At 44.8% G+C, this 24,045-nt stretch overlaps 1 protein-coding gene across 8 annotated transcripts; it reads left to right on the top strand.

Annotated features, from left to right (window-relative positions):
• Nucleotides 1-502: 502 nt before the first annotated feature.
• Nucleotides 503-23,938, top strand: FHIP1B (FHF complex subunit HOOK interacting protein 1B). Of its 8 annotated transcripts, none has more exons than XM_045839516.1 (12): nucleotides 503-612; nucleotides 10,290-10,615; nucleotides 10,747-11,385; nucleotides 11,721-11,879; nucleotides 12,060-12,146; nucleotides 12,355-12,522; nucleotides 16,441-16,520; nucleotides 16,712-16,875; nucleotides 17,277-18,056; nucleotides 20,540-20,718; nucleotides 20,877-21,039; nucleotides 23,416-23,938. In XM_045839516.1, the coding sequence occupies exons 2-12, from the start codon at nucleotides 10,478-10,480 to the stop codon at nucleotides 23,775-23,777; spliced, it is 2,919 nt and encodes a 972-aa protein (XP_045695472.1). In that variant the 5' UTR covers nucleotides 503-612; nucleotides 10,290-10,477; the 3' UTR covers nucleotides 23,778-23,938. The 8 variants fall into 8 exon arrangements, with proteins under 8 accessions (XP_045695472.1, XP_045695475.1, XP_045695468.1 ...); XM_045839519.1 differs by having other exon boundaries at nucleotides 16,712-16,917; nucleotides 17,277-17,474; XM_045839512.1 differs by having other exon boundaries at nucleotides 16,712-16,917.
• Nucleotides 23,939-24,045: the final 107 nt, after the last annotated feature.

The raw sequence follows: 24,045 nt of genomic DNA, 5'->3' as shown, positions 1-24,045 counted from the left end.
GACCTACCCTTTCGCGCTAGCCCCGCCCCTTCCACGCCCACCCTGCCAGTCCAAACAAGGCCCAGGGTCCGTGGCACAGTCCCTTCCGTGTTAGCCCCTAGTTCTCTGCTAAGCCCCGGCTCTCCCGTCTTTCCAGGGTTCTTAAAGTCGGGTCCCTTCTTTGGTCCCGCCTCCTGCCTTCGGGTCAACCTTTCCTTCCCAAGCTCCACCTCTAGCCCGCGGGCCTCCGCCTCCCTGCAGGTATTTCCCCGACTGGATAGAGTCCTTCGGGGGGCGGGGTGTACCACACGAAGAGGCGGGATCTGGGGGAAGCGGCTGCACACCGCTCACGCCGAGCAGTCGGCCACCCCGCCCCTGCGCTCGGCCGTTGCCGGGAAACAGGCAACGACGCTCTGGCTGAGGCCTGGTCCAGCCAATGAGCTGGCACGCCATTGCCCAGTAGTGCGTCTCTGGGCGGTTACGTGTATTGCGCGGGGGTGCGGATTGCGTGGGGCGCGGGGCTCGGGGCGGGGCGCGGCTGGTGCGTCTGAGGAGTGATGGCGGCGGCCTGAACTCACCTAGCGGTGCCGCGGCAGTCGGGCCTGGGTAGGATCGGAGTTCCGTGAGTGAGTGGTGAGTGTGGGCCGGAGGGCTCCGAGAGCACGCGGGGGGATGAGAGAGAGGGGTATGACGGCCCCAGTTTTGGTGACTGTACGGGTTGTGGGGGGACAGGGCGAGGGGCTGGCGTGTGGTGAGGGGCCGAGTCTCAGGTAGAGCAGCAAGGTTAGAGTCTAGGAGTGGGTGGGCAAGTAAGGAGCTGGCTTGTAAGAGGGGTTGTGCGATGCTTTCCGAAGGGCCAAGTGAAAGGGACTTGTGAACAGGAGGGGCTGGGGCTCCTGTGGGTGGGGGTGAGGGACAGCCCCGGGACCCGAGTGTGGGGGTGAGGCCCGTGCAGGGTGGGGGAGAGAAAAGGGCCGAGGCTGGAGTGTGCAGGCTTCTAGTAAATTGGTGAGGGGGTTGAGGACAGGGCATGGGAGGAAGGACTGAGGGTACTGAGACTTGGATAAGAGTGAGAGCTTGGTTCTGAGATCTCATTCAGTGGACTGTCCTGGCCATTGAGAGTAGTAGTTGTAGACTGAGTAGGACAGCTTGGGTAGAAATGAGCACGTGGCCCTTCAACTCCTGTGAGTCCTATATATTTTGGAGGACAAAAAAAAAAAAAATGAAGGCATCATGGGCGAGACTAACTATGATACAATTTTTGAGGCTTAGTGTTCAACAGAGTAATCACGGGGACCCCCGTTCCCTCAGGTTCCTCTTTGGGACTGCAAACTGGAAGCTGGTCTCTCTCATGGAGGTTTTTGGGCTACGACTGCCTATTTTTGTTTTCTTTCCACCTGATTTTGGGCAGCCTTACTCTTCTGCTGCCCCTCACCTATGCTGAGCTGTGGGGCTTTCATGGTTGTCATATACATTGGATTAACCACGTTCAGTTGCTAATTCTATTTTCATGAAAGTCACATGGTTTGTTAGATACAACATTATATTTAGGTTCCCAAACAGGAAGGCTTTGCTCTCATATGTTTACAGTTAAAAAAAAGAAAAAAACTTGAGGTAAATTTATGTACAGTAAACTGCTTGTATTTAAAATGTACACGTTTGACGTTTTGACATGTTTATATCTGTGAAACCACTTTCAAGATACTGAACATTTCTGTTACCCCCAGAAGTTTTGTCCTGTACCTTTGTAATTTATCCCTTCCTCCATGACCTGTTACTGGCATCACTTTATTAGCATTTACAGGTTCCTATCTTCCTGTCAATCAACATGCACATGAAAATTTTGAAAGTTCTGCAAAACACTCAGTGATAGCCAGTTTCACACCAATATATTTTCATCTCTGCTGACAGTCTACCACAAAGCCTAGACCCCTTCCTCAACATGAGGAAGAGCTAGACCTTTCCTACCTAGCCTCCTCCCTGAGAATTGGGGGCAGCTGAAGTTCCCATTCTGTTTCAGATACTCAACATCAGAACCAACTACTATTCTGTTCCATGATATGTTTTCATTGCTTCTCTCTGGAGGCCAAAAAAGTTTTCATGCTGGTGGAACTCTTGGCAACCTGTCCAGACTGTCAGAACCCTGTAGAACCTATATGTATCATAACAGGGTTTAGAGCAGTGATTCTTCAACACTGGGCAAAGGATTTTGTCAGTCAGTGATAAAGTTTTCATCCACCCAAGGAGAAGGTGGAAAATGAGAGAGACAACATACAGAGCATGGGTTTTTCATAAAAAATTTATTCTGAGATTATTATTTCTATTTTGGTGTTAAAGTGCTCCCCCACTAATGAATTAATGGTAATAAAAGATGGAGGGTTTAAAAAAATGGCCTTATTTGTCAACATTAAAAGTAACACTCGGCCCCGGCTGGTGTGGCTCAGTGGATTGAGCACTGGCCTGCAAACCAAAGGGTCGCTGGTTCGATTCCCAGTCAGGGCACATGCCTGGGTTGCGGTGGGCCAGGTCCCCGGTAGGGGGTACTTGAGAGGCAAGCACACGTTGATGTTTCCTCCTCTTCCTCCGTCCCTTCCCCTCTGTCTAAAAATAAATAAATAAAACCTAAAAAAAAAGGAAAAGTAACACTCCTACATTTTAATATTTAAAAATATTTCTACTGGTTAATAAATTCCAGAAATTTAGAGTGATGATCATGTGGTTGTTTTATGGTGAGGAAGCATGTCTTTATACAGTAATTCTAAATAACTTCTATCTCTGAACAGCATTATGTTTATAAAGCAATCTCACATTTTACTGGATTTACATTGATACCTTGTGAAATAGGCAAGGGCAAGAGTTCTTATTTTATAGATGAGGAATCAAATTCAGAAGCCAGAGGCCACATAGTAAAAAAGTGCCAAAGCTGAATCCAAAGTTTGGTCTCCTGAGACTGAGAGTGACTTGGAGAAAGAAAGTTTGTAATAGAGAGTGTAGGTGATGTGGACTAAAAAGGCACATGATATATCTAGGAAGGGTTATGATGATGTGGAGGACATCATAGTGGCAGGGAGCATTTTTTATGATTTGCAATTGGTGAAAGATGAAAGGTAGTCGGAGGGTGACATAGGGATGAGGGTTCTGCTTAGTATGGTGGTGGTGACACAGGAACAGGTATGCATAATACCTGGATCACATCATGATAGTGATAGGATGCTATGTCAGAGGGTTCTCTGGGACCCTTTCAAATTCTTGGTTATTTTGGAGAAATCACTGGGTTTTGTAAGCCTGTTGTTTGCTGCACTGAACTCTCTGTCGAATAGTACATTAAATATAATGGACATATAGCTCCGTGGTAGATCTGAGAAGATGAAACAGATGAGGATGATAATGTAGAGATGGAAATGTGTGTAACCATCTATTCCACATCTGCTAGTGCCAGGCATTCTTCCAAGCGTTGGGAGAACAAATTCATACATTCATATATTAATTCCTTTTATTCAGCAAATACTTTAACAAATAGTCTGCCCTTGTGATGCTCACATTTTATGAGGTAACAAGATAAATAAGACATGGTCTTCTGAGGTCTCAAGGAATTCTCAATCTGGTTAGGAAAGATAGACACATGAAAAAAATAATTTAAATTTAGGGGAAGAATAAAATATGAAAATATATGATAATGAGGTGATTACATCTCTGTATCTATCTCAGTCTCTCCCTATGTTCCAATTATATATGTTCAGTGATCTGTTATATATCTCCAGATGTATCTCAAATTTGACATGTCCAAAACAGAACTCATTGTCTTTGCTCTGAAAGACTGCTTTTGCACCTTATGCCCCATCTTAGTCCAGGCGAGGACTTCCGTGTCATCTTCCATTCTTTCTGCTCCTTCACCCCTTGCATTTAATCAATCATTAATCTTAATATATTTTCTGTTCTTTTATCTCCCTTTTTATTTCCATTGCTACAGCTTCATTGCTGAAGCTTTAATTTCTTCATCTCTCATCTGTACTTTTTGTCCCCAACAGCCTCCTGCCTTCAAACTTGTTTTTTTGTTTTCTTGTTCATCCCTGGAATGATCTTTCTAAAAATACAAATCTGATTGTGGAATTCCTCAGTTTAAAAAGTTTTGGCTCTTTGTGTTTTGTAGGACAACATCCAAATTCTTTAATGTGGCATCATTTGGCCTCAACTCACCTCTCCAGCCTCATCTCCTGCCACTCCTTACTCTGTTCTAGCTTGAATAAATTGTTCCCAGTTCCTTAACAAACTTGTTACTTTTTTTGAGCCTTGAAATCACAAACTGCTTCCTCTACTAGGAATGTTTTTTCTTCTATGCTCATTGAATTTTCCTCATCTTTAAGACTTAGTTCAGCCTCACTCCTTTTTGACATCTTCTTTGTCACCCTTACCCAACAGGTATAGAGATAACCATGTGTATGTGACATGGGGATTCACTGTTGTAAAGGGGGAGTTACAGTGTGATTCACGTTGTGAGTTACAAGGGCTCTGCTGGAGTCAGATGAGAGGATTCCCTGTAAGAAGCATGGCTGGTACTGGGGAGAGGTGAAGTAGTGAGTTGGGACCACACACTGATAGGCCATTTGTCTTACACCTATAGACTGAGGGCCAGGCAAGTTATGTAAGCTGAGCTCTAGGACATTAGGCTTCTTTGAGGTAGTCCCTCCCCCCACTCCCTGCCCCCTTTGTTTCCTATGAGGTTTTAATCCAGTTTTTCTGCTTTCACTACTTAAGGTCACAGCCCATCCATACCTCTTATATAAATATCAGTCATCTTGTCTAGGAAGAGAAGCCTTAGGATTTTACTGACCTGTTCTTAGAAGGTCATTCTGGTACCTTTTTGTCTGCTGTACATATTGGCAGGTATATCCCTACCCCCACCTCCCTTTTTTTTCTTTGCCTCTCCCAGGGCAAAGGTTCAGAAGTGAGCTTGACGCACTTCCTGCCTTGTGGTTACTGTTCCAAGGTTGGTGAACACTGGCTGAGTGTGTCTGTGAGGCTGTATTTTGGGCTCTAGGTGAGTGCCTAATCTTGGCTTTTTGTGAGTCTCAAAGATCATCTCCTTCACCTTTTTTCCCCCTGTGCTGGAGCCTGAAGGTAAATCTGTATAGGAGGTGGGGGATCCACTTTTTTCCTAGCCTTTGCTATGGGAGAAAGAGGCACAGTAATAGGGTGGTGATTCCATAATCTTTTTTGTCTTGTTCTGAACTTTATAGAGTTAACAGGGAGTGAGGAAGTCTAACTAGGTGATGAGGGGCACCAGACCATGATTTCATATATTTCTGTAGTATGTGAACAGATTTAAGTGTTGTCTTTTAGGTTCTGAGACACTGATTCCAGCCTGGCTCTTGTCCTTGAGGTCTTTGTAAAGAGAGTGGGTGGGGGTGAGGAAAGGTACTGGAGGCTAGTCCCCCTTGGGTCTGTGAGCAATGCTCTTTGTTGGTCAAGCAGTGGAACAGAAGGGGGCACCCAGGTATGTTGCAGTGCAGGTTGGCTAATCTTTGGGACTGAGTTCTAGTAGCTGGGGGCAGTTTAGTTTTGGACACTTTAATGCCTTGCTTTGCTAAGATTGGATGCTTGGCCTTCCTTCAGCTGACTGGTGTGTGAGTATGGGGTGGTGAGGAGTGACTGGTTAGGGCAGGTTAGGTCTTTCCTCTCAGTCAGAGGTGAGGGCATCTAAGTCAAACAGGATCAGGAGTGGGAAGTGGGGAAAGGTAAATGTCATTTACAGAGCACGTGCCTTTGTGCCTGGCGTGCTACATAGGTTATCTTTTTTAATTCCTGAAACAGTAACAATACTTATTTCATCAGAAATTTATAGATGAGGGAACTGAGGCTCTGGTGTGTGAAGTGATTATTTAAGGTCTCATAGCTGGAAAGTGGTGGACTGAGATTCAAGCCTTTGTTTGAGGGACTCCAGAACTCATGCTTTACCTACTTCTTTGTGTTTCTCCTGCTTGACCTTAGGGTGTCTATTTGTTTTCAGTCCTCAAATGAGATGTGATTGAGAAAGTGGTCTCTAAACAGTAATACTTTTGTCTCAGTCAGGGTCTCTGCAGGTAAGAGATGGCATAAATTGAGCTTGGGACAATTTAATAAAGCGTCGATGTTTACAGAGATGTGGGCAGAGTTTAAGGAATCCAGCAGGGATGATCCAGTATCTCAGGGCTAATAACAGTGAGTGGGCTAGTAAGCCTAGTGAAATAAGACTTCTTACTAAGATTTTCAGCTGTTGGCTTTGTTTTCTTCATGCCATGCCTGCTTGGGACTAAGAAGTATTTGGGCAGATGATGGGTAAGTACCTTTTCTGGTGTATTTCTGCTACTGATAGTAGTTTGAGTGACTGTTTTTGACGGTTTATAGGAAACCATGTGTGAAAGACTGAGCTTCCATTCTTTGGCTCTGCCACCTTCTCACCCCTTCTCATTTCCCTCACCCTCACTGTCTTGGGTGAATGATAGATGGAAGGTTGGCCAGGGCTGGTAGTGGTAGATATTTGCTTCCCTCTTTCCGATTTTGGATTCATCTGAAGTGGCACCCATCCTCCATTTATTTCTGTTAACCTCCTTTCTTAGAGAAAGTGGTATACCTGTTTTTTCTCTGACTAATCCCTTATCTTATTTTTTGTCAGTTATTTCCACCTTATTTACCCATCACCTGTTATTTTCTGAAGATTTCTTTTCCTCACTTGACAAATACCTTTGAGGCTCCCCATTCTACAACAAAACCAAACCAAACAATAAAAATTCTCTAGACTCCCCACCACCCCTCCCAGCTTCTTTAAACTGTTGCCCTCTTTTCCTGCTCTAATTACTGAATTTCCTGAAAGTGCACCTTACTCGTCTTTGGCCTATAGTCATTCTTTAACCAGTTACTTTCCTAAGGTTATCTAAAACTTGATTGCTAAAACGGACTGACCATTTTCTATCTTCGTTCTCCTTAATCTCTCTGTAGACTATTCACTATGGGCAACCTCCAGTTTCTTGAAATGTTTTTCCCCTTGATTTCTAGATTACCACTATTTCTTGGATTTCTCTGTCCATTTCTGGCTAACTTCATAGTTTTCTTTGAGCCCTCTTCCTTTGCTTTCCTAAATCCTGGTTTTCCTAAGGATGTCACCCTTAGCTCTTTTTATGATCTGCTGACCTTTGGATGATTCCATCTACTTTCATAGCTTTACCTACCAAGGTGATGACTCCTGGATTTATATCTCTAGTCTTGATTTCACTCTTGACCTCAAATGTAACATTTTTACTTGTTTTCTGGACATCATAGATATTCTGTATGTGTGTCAAAACTTAACATGTCTAAAACTGTACTCATTCTCTTTTCTAAAACACAATTCCCTTTGTTATTTATTCCTGGTCTGTTAATGGCATTATGTTTTGCTGAGTCTCCTGTACTTCATATTAGGGTCTTCTCTTATCCTCCATTCATTTACCATGTCTTGTTGCTTCTATTTTATGAGTAAGTTAAATCTGGAAGCAGATTTTCTGCATATGCATCCCAGTTGCACTTACTGGCTGGCTAGCTTTGATAGTTTATTTAACCTTTCTAGGCTTCCTTATGTGTAAAATGGAGACATTAGTATATCTAGTGTTTTTATGAAGTTTAAGTGAGTTATTATATGTAGTACTTAGAATAGAGCCTGGCACATAGTAAGTACTCAGCATATGTTAGGTGTTATAATTATTTTAAAGTCATCATTCAGTTCCACGGGCATTTTTGAATGCCAGGCACTGTGTTGCCACTGGATTTCAAAGATGAATGAATGATATGGTCACTCTGTTAAGGAACTTGCTATTAATGGCAGAGATATTATAGATGTAAATAATTTCATGCTAAGATAGAGGTGAATCTCAGATTTACCTTTTCTTTTCTAATCTTGACCATACCAGTATAATCTTAGTTCATACCGTCTTTTAAAAAAACAACACATTGTTGAAACAGATGCTCATAAATTGTCCACTGCCATCTGTCTCTCTGCTCCACCTTATACTTCTATTTGACGTATTTGTAAAGGCAAATTTGATCTTGTCATTTCCTTGTTTAAAACCCCCCTCTGTCTCCCGGGTGTCCTTAGGTAAAACCCAGACTCCTTAGCATGGTATTCAATGATATTATAACTTTCACCCATATTTACCCTTTAACTCAATATTACATCTTACTTCTCTATATAGTCTGTAAGCCACACCAAATTTGCAACTGTTCTTCCGATTTGTTGTGCTCTTTCATGGTGCCATGTTTTTGTACATACCATTTTCAGTATGAACAAGGCCTTTCCCTTTGCTCTCTTTGTTACCAGTGTCTATCATTAAAGATTTAAGTCAGATACAACCTTTCTGAAATCCTCTTATAATCTCCCAGGCAGAATTAGTTGCTTTCTTTCATGCCCCCATGACACTTTTATAAATACCGTATTTTTGGACTATAAGACTCATGTTCCCTCCCCCTCCTCCCCCAAATTTGGGAGGAAAATGGGGGTGTGTCTTATAGTCCGAATGTAGCTTTACATTTACACTGGTGAAATATTATGTTATTTATGTTATTATTAAATATTTTACCACATTTTTTGCTTCAAAAATTTTTTTCCTATTTTCCTCTAAAACCTAGGTGCGTCTTATGGTCTGACAAATATGGTATTTGCATTTATAATATTTACTAGAATTTTTTAAATGCTTCCCAGCAGTTTTTAATTCATCTCCATATTTCTAGTGCTTGTGTAGCAAAGTGCCCAGTACTTTGTCAGTGAGGCAAATCTGCTATTTAGGACTGGCTCCACCCTTTATAAGATTGTCTACTGTCTCATAGAGGGTTTCATTAAGCACAGTTGCTGCATTCCTTTGGTTGTGAGCTGGTAATGATGAGGGAGAGGATCTGGGTTGAAGGGGATGGCAGTGTGGGGCTGTTGCCAGGTCCCTGGGTTTCTTCAGCTCTTGTTGAGTATAAAGAGGAAGGACAACTAGACCACACCTTTCCTCTGAAGCTTTTGCTTTTATGAGAGACAACACTGCTGAGGGGTGTGGTGGGTGTAAAAGAGGAGGAACTGTGAGCCAACAGCTATTTTGCTACTTTTCCCCTTTCTTTAGTGAGGGTGTCTTGTCATGTCCCCAGGAGTGAGTATGGGGATCTGACAGAAGTGGGGAATATGTGTGTACATAGGAGTGTGTCCATTGTTCTGTTCTTTTATTGGTTCTGCATTTTCACCTTTTAAGAGTATTCAGACAATTAAGGGTCTGTTTGCCCATTTCCTACTGGGCAGGTTTCTAAGGAGAGAACTGTGATAGGCAGAATAAAATTTATTCCTCAACAGTACAAGAGGGCTGGAGTCAGATCAGGACTGGGTTTCTTGATTGTTTATTTGTTCATTCATCTGTTTGTTCATTCATTCACTCATTCACTTAAGTATTCATACATTCAACAAATATTGAGTCTTTAGGCACAATGGTAAATAAAACATAAACCACACCCTCTATGAGCTTACTTTCTAGTGGGGAATATAGACAAATAAATAATTTCAGGTAGTGAAAACTGCTAAGAAGAAAATAGGATTAGGGAGCTAGAGAGTGAAGATGGGAAGATGTGCTATTTAGATAGAATTGTTGAGTAAGGGCTCCCCTAGGAGATGGCATTTGAAAAGACCTGTGAGATGAGAGTAATGTGAAGATCAGAAGAGCATTCCAGGCAGAGGGAATGGGGAAGTATTCACAAAGGCCTGTGTGTGTAAAGTATGAGTGAGGAAGAGGATGGTAGGAGGTTACACAGATTAGATTATATAGGGCTCTAGAGGCCAAGGTAAGGGATTTGGATAATGACTAGTGTGATAGGAAATCATTGGAAGGTATTCAGCAGAAGAGATACATAATTTAGGTTTTAAAAATATCACTCTGTTTGCTGTGTGAGGAATAAACTCTCAGGGAAGAATACTGGAAACATGGATGCCAAATTGGAAGCTATTGCAATAGTGAGACCTGTTTTGAGGGTAGAGATGATAAGAGCTTGCTGATGAACTGGATATTAGAAGTAAGGAAAAGAAATGATGACATCCAGGATTTTGGCCTCAGTGTGTAGGTGAATCTTGATTATTATGGAGATAGAGAAGACTGAGGGTGTAATAGGTTTAGTGGTAGAAATGAGTTCTACTTTAGATATGTTAAGTTTAAGCTGCTCATTGTGTATGTGTGTATGTGTGGAGTTTTCAGTGGACTAGTGGTTCTGAGTTCTTTCTGCTGGGTAGTGGAGAGTGGCAAACTTCCGTTGACCTCTTCCATTCTCTCTTTTTGAAGTAGATTTGCAAGTCTGGACTGGTCAGTAACCTCTGGGCTTGCCACTCCAGCCTGGGTCTTCTGGCTCCATGGCCAGCTGCTGGCTCCTACAGACCGGATGAAGCTGACTGGAAACACAAGTGGAGAAAGCCCCCAGCTGGCAAAGTCTCAGAGTGTGGTCCTCTGGCCGCTGGCCCTGCCCAGCCTTCCTCATGGAGAGGATGAACTGGCTGAGCAGACTGGCCTCCCGGGGCCCTGGGCACCGTGTACCTCAAGGGGCCAGTCTGCAGACTCCTGTCATGGCTGACCCTGAGACTTGTCTTATGGTCTTCAAGAATCACTGGTCCCAGGTAGGGGACTATATGCCAGAAGGCCTAATTTGCTGGCTTCCTGAGTCCTCCTAACCTCTGCATTCTGTCATTGTCTCATTTAGTCACCTTAGTCATCTTAGATTCCTTCTTTCTTCTGTCTTGTTGTCCAGGTGGTACGAATCCTGGAGCGGCAAGGCCCCCGGGTAGCTCCTGGGGGTGCAGATGATCTCAGTGCTGTGCGCAACCATACTTACCAGATGTTGACGCTGCTGGCAGAGGATCGTGCAGTCCCTTCAGCCCCCACTGCCCCTGGGCCCCTTCTGGAGTTTGCTCTGCGCGAGGATCTGCTAACTCGTGTGCTGGCATGGCAACTTCAATGGGATGGGCTTGGGGATGGGGTTGAAGAACGGCGGGCTGAGCAACTGAAACTATTTGAGATGCTGGTGAGCGAAGCTCGCCAGCCACTGTTGCGCCATGGTCCAGTTCGTGAGGCTCTGCTGACCTTGCTGGATGCCTGTGGCCGCCCTGTGCCCAGTAGTCCAGCACTGGATGAAGGCCTGGTGCTACTTCTCAGCCAGCTGTGTGTGTGTCTGGCCCGGGAGCCTTCATTGCTTGAGTTCTTCCTGCAGCCACCTCCTGAGCCTGGAGCTGCTCCCCGTCTCCTCCTCTTTTCTCTCCTTGTTCCCTTCGTCCATCGAGAGGGCACCCTGGGCCAGCAGGCCCGTGATGCCTTACTCCTGCTTATGGCTCTGTCAGCTGGGAGCCCCACCGTGGGCCGCTACATTGCAGATCACTCTTACTTCTGCCCGGTTAGCACCCCCTGGAATGGTGGGTGGTGGTAGGGTATGGTGTGTGGGCATTGGATAGGAGATGGAGAGGGTCTCTGTATCAGGGCTCTCTCCTCAGGAACTAGTCCCATGGGTTTGAAAGCAGTGCCTGGAGGTGGGATGGGGATGAAACATGGGCTTAGGTGGATAGACCGAATACTAAGGTTCTTCCTAGATGACTCTGAAACATTGGGTAATTAAATACCTGCTCTGGTAATAGCTCTTCCCCTGCTCCAATCAAAACTCTAGTAGCTCCCCTGTTCCTCTGTTTTATGTTGTCTGAGCCTTCATAACCTATCTTTGGGGATGGCCAACAGGTGCTGGCCACAGGGCTGAGTGCCCTGTACTCCTCACTGCCCCGAAAGATTGAAGTTCCAGGGGATGATTGGCACTGCCTGCGACGGGAGGACTGGCTGGGAGTGCCAGCCCTTGCGCTCTTCATGAGTTCCCTAGAGTTCTGCAATGCAGTCATTCAGGTGGGACTGGGGCACCCAATTGGTCTAGCCTGGGGACATGGTGTGGGAGGGGGTGCTTTTTCTGGAGTTCTGCTATTCTGTCATCTTGGGGGTAGGGTGCCTACTTGTACCATTTTTGTACTTTCATCCAGACAGTTGTTCCCCTCACAATCCTCCCACCTCCTTCTTGCACCCCTACAGGTGGCTCACCCTCTGGTGCAGAAGCAGCTGGTTGATTATATCCATAATGGGTTCCTGGTACCTGTCATGGGCCCTGCCCTGCACAAGGTGAGAGTCATGGGTAGCAAGACAGAATAGGGGAATAGGCCGACAGGTGGCAACTTCAATGTCAAGACCAATGTGGGAGACAGTGGGCTAGGTTCTCCTTCCTTCTTTCCCTGTATACTCCTGGTTTCTCCTTAAAACTCAGGGAAAACAGCTCAGTGTATGTTCAGGGAAACCCTAAATTTCCAAACTTTCCCTTCCCTTCACCCAGACCTCTGTGGAGGAGATGATTGCCAGTACCGCCTATCTGGAACTTTTCCTACGGAGTATCTCAGAGCCTGCCTTGCTCCGTACCTTCCTGCGATTCCTGCTGTTACACCGGCATGACACCCACACCATCCTTGACACCCTCGTTGCCCGTATTGGCAGCAACTCCCGGGTATGGCCTTTACCTCTGTCCTGGCTTAGTTGGATGAGCCATCTCTCTCTAACCTTTATTCTGGAACGGTGTTACTGTCCTTCTTTGCCCATTGTCTCCAGCAATTGACTTTAAAGTTGACAGCATTTACTTTCTAGTTATCTAACTTTTAACCATTTTGGGTACAGATTTTAATCTACTCCCCTGCTTTTATAGTTTACGACTCTAGAACACAATTTCCTTTTGTGGATGACTGTGGCTGCTCATTATGGGTATATGTTTTGCCATTGTCCCTACACTTGTGGTGTAGCATTGATATGAGGTTGTTTTTAGCTGTGTAGTGCTCTGTGGTCTGTTGGGGGTGACTCAGGATTACTTTTTTAGGTTTTGTGTCTGCTTTGATAGCTGACCCAGCTGCTGCTGGTATGCTTACCTTTTTTTCCCTTTGAATTTGATGCATTTGAACCGCTGTATTTTGGGGCACCCATCCACCTCCACCTCCCTACTTACATTCCTTCTTCTTGAACATTTCTGTTGAATGTTCACTATGTGCCATAATGTTGTCTAGTACTGAGTATATAATGGTAAACAAGGTAAACAGGGTTGATGACTTCATGAAGCCTTCTGTATAGCTTAATTATGTTGGCCTGACTTTGTAACTTCTGTAGCCTCTTTTGTGACTTAAAGTAAGTCATACTGACTATCCAGTCTGTGTGCCTGACTATTTGTATTAGTTTCCTGTTGCTGTAATGACAGATTACCACAAACATAGTGACTTAAAACAACACAAATTTATTATCTTTATTAGCAAACACATTACTAAAATAATTGAAAATTGTGGTCATTGTAATGAAAAACCAAAACATGGTAGAAAAACAGTCTCTCTGAGGAGTGACATTGAGCTTAGACTTAAAGGTCATGAGGGAGTTAGCTTATTGAAGAGCAAGTGGAAGAACAGTCTAGCCAGATGGAGCAGCACGGAAGGTCAACAAATAGGGGGGAGATTAATGTATTTGAGGAAATGAAAGACCTGTGTGACAGGAGGTGTAGTGAACAAGGGGGAGGAGGGAATGAGATGAAAGTAGAGAAGTAGGTAGGGTTCAGATCATGCATGGCCTTGTAGACCATGGTAAGAAGTTTGGATTTAAACTATCAGAAATATATATAAAATAGGAGTAAATAGTTTCCATATAATAAGGATCTAAAACATTTCTGGGGGAATAAAGCATTAATTTAGCCATGGACTTTCTGGCATTTATTTTGGCTCTAGATCCATTTTTGGTTCCTTCTTTTATTGCAAATAATTGGCGTTCCAGAGGTCCTTGTGTTTAAAACAGAAGTTCTTGGATCACTAAGTGTTCTAGAAAACTGTTCTACATAATTGAGGTACTTGGTAGTAGGTTCCAGGTAGGTGAGCTTCCCAGATGTGTTTTGTATAAGTGAGGTTTCTGAATAGCTAAGTTAGGGTATATATGAGATATTCTTGTCTCCAGTCAGACAAGTGTTTCTGAATCAAGATGTACACTTCCAAATTTGAAAGTGACAATAACTATAAAATAGATTCAAAGCTCTTCCTTAGATCTCTTGAGTTATAATCTTTGGGAATAGGCCTATGACATGCATATTTTTAAAAAATATCCAGAAAGTTATGGTAAATGTCATGGTTAAGTATTTTTGGTTTAAACCAATAGAGAATAGATGTGAAAGCTTGAATTTTACAAAGATATAAAACAATTTTATTTCTCATTATGTTGACATTAGACCATGGTCTTATATCTGTTTGACCTCAAGGAATACCTGTTTATGTTTCAGGACAGTTGATAGTTGATTTCCTTCTTGGGGTTGATTTTCTTTTTTCTGTTCTGGCCTCTTTCCATCTTGCTTTTGTCTTAATCTTATTCTAACTTCTTTGATTCTCCCTCACCGTCTTTAGTCTTTAACATATATTTCAGTGTCACATTTGGTCCCCTGGTCTCAGGAACCTTTTATGTTCTTAAGGTATTTCTTCTTGGTTCCAGGTTCTTGGCGGAACTACATCTTTTCTGATTTCAGGATGCCATGCTGATCATGCAGATGCTTTCCTTTCCACTGTGTTGCCTTTTTAAGCTTGAATATGTTGGCCTGAATTTGCAACTTTTGTAGCCTCTTTTGTGACTTAAAGTAAATCATACTGACTGTCCAGTCTATGTGCCTGACTATTTGATTTAGTTTCCTATTGCTGTAATAACAGATTACCACAAACATAGTGACTTAAATCAACACAGATTTATTATCTTAGAGTTCTGTAGGTCATATGTCTGACACGATCTCTGTGGGCTAAGATCAGTGTTGGTGGGGCTGTTTTCCTTTTTGGGAGCTCTAGGAGAGAAGATCCATTTCTTTGCTCATGCAGGTTTTGGTAGAATTTATTTCATTGTAGTTATAGGACTGAGATGCCTGTTTTTTTTGTTGTTTGTTTGTTTGTTTTTTTTGCTGGCTGTCAGTTGAGGACCATTTCTAGCTTCTAAAGGCTAACCAGTTTTTGGTATATGACCCCCTTCTATCTTCAAAGCCATCAGTGATGGATTGAGTTCCTCTCATTATTAAAATCTCTCTTCCTTTTTTTTGACCCAGCTGGAAAAGGTTCTTTTAAAAAAATTTTATTTATTTATTTTTAGAGAGAGCAGCAGGGAAGGAGAAAGAGAGGGAGAGAAACATCAATGCCTCCCCCACCGCCCCCGACTGGTCCCTAGCCTACAACCCAGGCATGTGCCCTGACTGGGAATCAAACCTGTGATCCTTTGGTTCTCAGGCCGTTGCTCAGTCCACTGAGCTATACCAGCCAGGGCTGGAAAAGTTTCTTTGCTTTTAAGGACTCTTGTAATTTGGTTGGGCCCACCTTGATAAGCCAGGATTATCTTTCCATATCAAATTCCTTAACCTTAATCATCTCTTCAAAGTCCCTTCTGCTATGTAAGTTAAAATTTACAGGTTCTGGACATCTTGATGGGGAGGCATTCACCTTTCAGTGAGTCTGAGTGTTTTCATTGCTAGTTAAAATAGTCATTTAGAGTAAACCTCTTTAACATCTCTGCTGTCTAAAATGTGAACTGCTGTCTCATGTTTCCTACTATGGCTGGCTTTTAATTATTAGTTAGTAAATGTTGAGCACCTGGACTGTGTAGATAGTGCCCTAGACTAAGACCCAAAAGTTGTCTTCAGGGAGCTCAAGGTGTCTGACATACTTACCATAAGGGGAGTTTATAGAATGTGCTATGGGGATTCAGAAGAGTGAGGGAGAGCTTACACGTGTCTATTCTCTTTGCCTATCCAGGGGCTAACCACCCTTCTTCCTTTTCTAAAACAAAAGGTTTCCCCTATTGTGGACCCACTTATTTTTTCCTTTTCCTGTCAGCTGCCCTTGAGCTTTCTTTATCCTACCTTCTGAGAGATAACACTGGTGTTGGTGAAGTGACTCCTGTTCATAGCCCTTCCCATTTCCCAGCTGGTATTCTAGGTTCCCTGTCTCCCAGGTTCGGTAGGCATTCCATTATGGTGCTGCTCCAGTCTCTGATGACAGGCTATTTATCATATTGCTGTTGTCTCCCATCATTTATTCAGTCCTACTATTTCCTTGGGTCTCTTTTCATGGATATTCATTCCATTTAAGCATTGCTGGAATCTCTGCTGACCAGTGAATATAGCGAGAAAGTCTGCTGATGTGTATGGTCTATAGAAATACATTGAATTTGCCACATGGTGTATTCTTCTCTATTAATAGTGAAGTCTTGCCCACAAACATGTGATTATTTATTGAGAGGTTATTATATGCTAGACCTTGTGCATATGGTTCCTTTAGGAGTGGTTGGTTGGGCCTAGGGCTGGGGGGTTTCCCATTTGGTAAACATCTTGGAGGGTAGAGTGCTGTTATGGTGACTCCCTCCTGCCTCCCCCCACCAGCTCTGCATGGTCTCTCTGAGTCTCTTCAGGACCCTACTGAACCTCAGCTGTGAGGATGTCCTGCTGCAGCTGGTTCTCAGGTACTTGTTGGGGCAGGGCTGAGGGGTGGCAGATCATGAATCCTCAGGGCCTTGTGATTGCTGGGGTGATGGGTTGTATTGGGGTTGCTCATGTGTTTCCTATTGGAGCCAGTTCCGTTGGCCTGATGTTCCCCAGACCCTGTCCCTCTTTCCTGATTCAGCCTGTGTCCCTTTTCTGCTATATTTCCCAGGTATCTTGTCCCGTGTAACCATGTGATGCTGAGTCAGAAGCCAGCTGTGCGTGATGTGGATCTATATGGACGAGCAGCAGACAAGTTTCTCTCCCTAATCCCACGCTGTTGTCGGCACCGTGCCCCCAGCCCACCCCGTCCAGAGCATGCCTCGTGGGCACGAGGTGGGCTTAGCAGAGAGTCAGGGAGAAGGGAGGATACCACGGGTATGGCCTGGATTCTGGGGGAGCCTAATAGGAACGGGTGGGGGGAGAGCGGTGGCCATGAGTGGCATTCCATCTTTGCAGAAATCATGAGGGGTCTTGTGAGATGGATCCTTAACTCTACCAAAGAAATTTAGCTTCTGGGCAAAGTTGTTCTTCTCTAATCCAGTCTTTTTCCTGTTTCCATTGTTCCTTTGGTGCTGGTGGTGGCGAGATGGGGTGGTGGATGAGGAAAAGCTTCATTTGGAGGATGGAGAGTCCGTTCTGCTGCCATATTTCCTTCTCTCTCAGTTTCACTGTCTTACCCCTCCTTGTGGACCTCTGTTTCTTTGATCCCACTTATGCTTTTCTCCCATCTGCAGGCCCTGGAAGCCCAAGTGTTGACTCCTCTTCTGTGGTGACAGTGTCCCGGCCCTCCACACCATCTCGTTTGGCCCTCTTCCTGCGACAGCAGAGCTTAGGTGGCTCTGAGTCTCCAGCCCCAGCCCCTCGCTCACCAGGGCTTGCTGCATCCCCAGCTTCCAGCCCTAGTCGACGGCCCAGCCCTGCAGAGGAGCCTGGTGAGCTGGAAGACAATTACCTGGAGTATCTGCGTGAGGCGCGCCGTGGTGTGGACCGCTGTGTCCGAGCCTGCCGTACCTGGTCTGCTCCCTATGATGGCGAGCGGCCACCTCCTGAGCCCAGTCCTCTTGGCTCCCGGACTAAGAAACGTAGCCTACTGCCTGAGGAGGACAGGGACAATGTAGGGGAAGGGGAGGAGGAGGAGCTGGGGAGTGGTGGACTGGCTGGGGGTACAGTGGAGGGCCCCGGCCACCTGCCTCCTCCTCAGCTCAATGGGATGGCAGGACCATGGCCTGAGGGGGCCAAGAAAGTTCGTCGGGTGCCACAGGAGGGAGCTGGGGAACTGCTAGAGGGCACCTCTGAGGGCATGGCAGGACTAGAAGGCTTTGGGCAGGAACTCCGGGATCTGGAGGTGGCATTGAGCAATGGGGGGGCTGGCTCAGAGTCTCCCCTAGAGCCTCCACTACCTCTTGAGGAGGAGGAGGCCTATGAGAGCTTCACTTGTCCCCCTGAGCCCCCTGGCCCCTTCCTCAGCAGCCCTTTGCGGACTCTCAACCAGCTGCCAAGCCAGCCCTTCACTGGTAAGCTACTTACCCTAGGCCTTTTCGTTTGTGTACTCTTTGCATGTTTTCAACATTGTTTGTGCTGGTTTCTGAGACTTCTTGGCCATGTCATTTCTGTGCACTTGCCTAGCTCCTCATCCATTTTGCTTGGGTTCCTTCCAGATACATACCATGTTGTACTTGTGTCTCTGTGTCTGTGTGTACATCTTCCATGCTTGTGCTTTTTTGAGTATTGAATTATGTTTGAGCCTTGTATGTCCATTTTATGAGCATGTTCCTCCTCTTCCCTGCTCTGGCCACTTCCTGGGTTTTGTGATCAGGTTATTCTCTGTTTGGTGTTTCTTTATGATTCACAGCAATATATCTGAACCCTGTGGAAGACATACCTTCCGACCTGTGTATGAGGCATCTCTCTGTAAACCATGCTGTTCCCACCAGTTGTTTGGCTGGGTCTTAGCTGTCCTGTCAGCTCTTCTGTCACCCAGCTCTTCTGATGTTCTCCCACTACTCAGCCCTGGCCTCCTTTCTCCCATCCTCCTCATAGAAGGACTCAATTTCAGGTTTTTCCTGTTCCCTGTCCTTGTATCTTGTTGGTTGCCATGACTGTCCAGTAAAACTTTTTAAAGGATTTGTGGTTAATAGTAAAGGAGTAGATAGAGTGAAATACTTCTTTAGGGCAAATGACAAAGAGTGGCCCTGAGCTCATCAGTTGAGTTCTTTTGGTCTTTTCAGGAGGCCCTTGGAGCTAGACCTGATCTGAGTGGTTGGGCTAACTCCTCTTTTTTTTTTTTTTTTTGTTTTTTTTGTTTGAGAGACACTTCTATCCAGCCCAGCCTCAGCTGGTTCTCATTCTTATTTCACACCCTGTGTGAGGGCGAAGAAAAATGAACAAAAGTACCAGCTGTGGGAAGGAGTATAGTGCTTTGGACTAGGCCTACCTTGAGTTAAGATCCCATCTGTGCCACTGATGCATGTAAATCACTTACTACAGTGCTGGTACATTGTGAGAACTTAGCACATGGTAGCTTTTTCTGAGGATGATTATCTCTGAGTGCATGGCAGATACTAGTTGACCAAGGCAACCACCTACCTTTCTGGTTGTTTGTAGTCAAGTTGTCATGCTTTCATCAGTACCATCCTGCTTGCACAGCATTAGGGATTCTGCTCTAGAGTCCTGATGACTCCCTTTTGCAGACTACAGAAAATATATCTCATGTATTTGTTTTATGTTTGCTTTGCTCCTTCCTGCTCAGTACTACTACAAGGTGGTACACGGTTTTTACCACATTCTTGAGGCATTAATTGAAGTTCTGTCCTTTTACTTCTTTGTGGGCTCATCTGAGCTCTTTGAATTTTCTGTTGGAAAAGTGCCAGGAAATGAGAGGAACAGAAGGACAAAGCTATGAGGTATATTAGGACCCTGTTAACCTAGAGTTGTTTTGGAGCTAAGGCTAGTTGTGTGCATCTGGACTGGAGAATATTCTAGAATCTTTTCCAGGATTCACTGCTTCTTGTTCTTCATTGTCTCCTGTCCCAATTCATAGGGAAGTTCTTAGGTACACTTCCTTTCCTCCATAGATCCCTGATTGGATAGACTGTGATGGTCTGGGGTGCTAGTGCTGGGGCTCTGGCCTTTTTGACCCCGGTTCTCCCAGTGTACTGTTCTAATCCTTTCTGTTATCATCTCCCCCACCACAGTGTCTGCTCTGAATTGTTTTTTTCTGGCTCTGAACTAAGCTCTTTTTCCCCCTACCAATTCTCTTCCGCCTTCTTGATTCCCAGCTCCTGAACAGAGCTGTTATTTTCTTTGGTTCTCTAAAGGTTTCTCCCCAGACTTTCAGTTGGCCCATATAGTCACCTTCTTTGCCTTTGCTACACTTTTTTCTTGCTTTCTTCTTGACCCAAGTCTAATGTTATCCTCTGTTTCTTGTGTAACCTGATTTACCTTTTGGTCCTAATCATTGTCTCACTTGTTCTTTCTTCTGTTGTGCCTCTTGGATGAAGCTTTTTTTAAAAAAAAAAAAAAAACTGGAAAATTTTATGTAGCTTATAGTTATTGAATACTTACAATTTGCTAGATTTTGGGCTAAATGCTTTATGTTAGTCTCTCTTTCATCCTTTCAATAACCTTATAAGGTGGGTATATTTTCTTATTTTACTAGGTAGGAAATTATGCTTGGAGAATTTTGGTTCATCCAATAACTAGTAAAGAGTAAAGCTGAAATTTGAAACCAGGTCAGTCTAACTCCAGAGCCTATGATCTTCATTGGCTCTTCAGCTCACGTGTGTGTAAAGTTAGTATCTGGACTCTTCTTGTGGGTCCATGTGGTGCTTGTCATTTTATAGTCTCCAGAATAGGTGGTCACAGGGTATTTAAACATACCCAGATACTTGACATACAAATAATTTTTATCTAGTTGGGGGGGTCTCTTGTTTTTGGAAGGAATGAGTGCGATGTGCATTGTGTTCAGGCCTTGTATCCTTGTGCCCACCTCCCCCAGGCCCCTTCATGGCTGTGCTCTTTACCAAACTCGAGAACATGCTGCAGAACTCCGTCTATGTCAACTTCCTGCTGACAGGGCTGGTGGCCCAGCTGGCCTGTCACCCCCAGCCCCTGCTCCGCTCTTTCCTGCTCAACACCAACATGGTCTTCCAGCCCAGTGTCAAGTCCCTGCTGCAGGTGTGCGATGCATGCATGCATGGGTGCGTCCAAGGTCCATGGTGGGCCAGGCCCGCAGCTGGAGTGACCCTGGGGGGCTGGGAACAGTCCCAGTGGGACTAGAAAGGACTGTGTCAGTCCAGAGTTACCCAGAAATTTCATGAAGTTGTGCTTCCTAGGTGTTGGGCTCTGTGAAGAATAAGATTGAGAGCTTTGCAGCCTCCCAGGAGGACTTCCCAGCACTGCTCTCCAAAGCCAAGAAGTACCTCATTGCTCGTGGCAAGTTGGACTGGGCTGAGGGCCCTGCAGCTGGACCTGCTCCTCGCCGCTCTGATCCTCTAGGTGAGGCCTGCCCCACTTCCCTCTCCTGACCCTCCCTACTAGTTAATTAGCCTAGATTAACTGAACACTTATTAAGGGTGAAGCCTTATACTGGGTACTGGGAACTTGAGTCTTGGTGTTTGTTCTCAGGCTCTGGTCAGAAGATGATATTACTTCTATCTACCAAGAGCCAAATCAGCAGAACTGCTTTAATAGTTGGAGACAGGCAAGAGGACAGCATAGTCTCTAGGTTACATATTGTTACAGCTTGGTAAAGGACGTGGCATTTGACATGGACCTTGATAGATGGGTAGGACTTGGATAAGAGTAGGATGGCCTTATTCTTTTGTTTAGGGGGCAGCATGAACTATTTGGTTGGAGCAGGGGATTTGGAAGGTAGTGGCACACTTAGTTGGTAGAAAGTCTGGAAAGATTTGTCCAGAGCAGAAGGTTCTCAGAGTGGTGTTTGGGCTGGGTAGTTGTGACCTTCCTAGGCAGTGAGAACCTGTTGGAGGCTCTTAGATCTGGGAGTGCAGAGATTATTATATTCATGTACTAGGTGAATTGGAGCTAAGGAAAAAGATGGTTAGGTCGAGCAGTCAGGATGTGACCTTTAAGGCTTGAATTAGAATAGTAGAAATAAAAAGGAAGAATTTGATAAGGTGCAAATGGGATGGAAGTATTGGCAAAATTTGGTGAGTGGTTGTGGGGTACAAGGAAGAAGGACTAGTTAAATACGACTGTGAAATTTTAAATCTAGATCTTTCATCAGCAAATATCTGAACACTGCCGTATGTGCTATGTATTGTCCTTGGTATAGGGGACTCAGGGAGGTATAAGATGAGATTCCTGCCTTCAAAGAGCTGACAGTCTAGAGACTAGAGGAATGTCATAATCAGGGAAGCAAGGTCTCTAAGGTGGTGTGATCCAGAGCAGCAGGAAAGGATTAACTTTGGATAGGAAAAGATTTTTTCCTTTTTTGAGTCAAATGAGGAGAGATCAAAGAAGGAAATGATATGTACCAAAGGAGTTGTGAGGTATGGAAGGGAAAGTTAGGGAATTGAAATTGTCCTTTGTTAATCAAAATAGGAGGCAAAATAATATGTCAAGAGTGAGAGAGCAGATGTAAGATGGAGCTTAAGGAAAAAAGTGCATGGGTTGGTAAGAGAGTGCCAGAAGGGCTATTATGCAGCTGTGAAGACCCCGTGAAGTTCCTTAGCATGATTTTCTGATGGTCTAGTACTGTGACTATTTCTTGTTTCCACATTCCCGGTACTGTGTTTTCTGTGAAGAGTCCAGGGATACAAACGTAAATGACACAGAGCCCAAGCCCTTAAGCTCACAGATTAGTACATAATGAGGTAGATGACCTGTAAATGAATTATTGATACAGTATGATTAGGGCAGTGAAATAGGAAGTCAGTGGAGATTTCTTAGAGAGGTGGGGATAGTGAAATGAAGCCAAGACTGAAAACAGTAGAGAACAAAATCAAGGCAGAGGGGATTACAGAAGCATGTCTAGAGCTTGAAGGGTTCCAGGAAGAGCAGATAGGTGGGGCCTAGAGTTTTGAGAAGAGATTGGAGTAATGTGAGTCTAGTTTTGAAGGGTTCTGAATGCCAAATTTAATAGATCTGACTAGCATCATTCTGCAGTCAGTATCAGAGGTAGAGAATGGGGACCATATCATGATCTAGACTCGAGACTAGATTCCTACAGTGTAGGGTCTAGATATGAATGTTGATCCAGAGCCAGGGATTTAGAGAATTAGAGAAGAGAGGTCAATATTTTAAGTGGCTCATTTGAGGCCAAGCTGACATGAAGTTGTTTGGCCACAACCAGTGGGAAAGTGGCTTTGGTGAATATAGGAGAGGGACTGGTAGAAGGCGAAGTTGCACAGGAGAGCAGATCTTGGAGACAGTGGAGGATGACAGAAATGATAAAGTGTCTGAAATATATGATTGCATATATAGCCTCTGTGGGTATTGAAGGAGCAGAGGATGTGGGTCATACAGATGATAGAGAGGAGGTGATACAGATAGGCAGGGCAAAGGTGGAAGTGGTTGACTCTAATTCAGGAGAGTGGTAGGAAGCATGAAGTAAAAGCATGTTATGGACTAAGGAGAAATAAGGTTATGGAAGAATAGTGACTGGAAAGAGGAGAGGTAACAGAATCCCTCAGGGTGAAAAGGAAGGGATCTTGGTTGGGAATGAAGTGGCTGAGGTGTTGACTTATTGAGAAGACTGAGGATGGTTTGCTGGGTGTGGAGGCTGGATAGAGGGCAGGAGGCTGGGCAGTCAAGAAGTCCATGCACTTAGCAGGTGGGGAAGTTTTTTCTCTTAGATCAAGGGGCAGTTTGCCTGACCTCCACACCTTCATGATATCCGTTTATTTGCAGTGAAGAGCCGGAGGCCATCCTTGGGGGAGTTGCTTCTGCGTCATGCACACAGTCCAACCAGGGCCCGACAGGCAGCACAGCTGGTTCATCAGCCTGGGAGAGACGGCACAGGACTTGGCCTAGGTGGGGGTTCCCCTGGGGCTTCAACTCCGGCTGTACCCCCCCGGGGTGGAGCCACTGAGCGCCAAGGTGAGGCTCTGCGAGTCAAGAATGCTGTCTACTGTGCAGTCATTTTCCCTGAGTTTCTCAAGGAGTTGGCTGCCATCTCCCAGGCCCATGCTGTCACCTCACCTTTCTTGTTGGATACTTCAGAGGAGGGAAATATCCTTCCTGTCTCAGACTTTGGGTCCCTGGATCCTTAACTTTCTTCCATGCACAATCAGGGCCTTGAGTGGCCTGGGTTGGGGCCAGGGTACAGGCTCCTTTTTATGTTTGGAGGGAGTGGCAAGAGGACTTTTTAATTTATTTCAGATGAATGTTTTATGGAGAACTTGTTGCAATATGTATAAAAGGGAAATCTCTATTCTGTGTTCATTCTTCTTTCCCACCCTTTTTCTATGGGGCTGGGCCTCAAAAAGATTGTACGCAGATGGGGAGGTGGTCAGTCAGGGATATTTTCTTTCTGGTGAG

Source organism: Phyllostomus hastatus, unplaced genomic scaffold (genome assembly GCF_019186645.2).
Source record: "Phyllostomus hastatus isolate PE091 unplaced genomic scaffold, TTU_PhHast_1.1 phas_contig_304, whole genome shotgun sequence".
Lineage (NCBI taxonomy): Eukaryota > Metazoa > Chordata > Mammalia > Chiroptera > Phyllostomidae > Phyllostomus > Phyllostomus hastatus.
The sequence above is the reverse complement of the archived record's forward strand: the minus strand, read 5'-3'. Positions and strand labels throughout refer to the sequence as shown.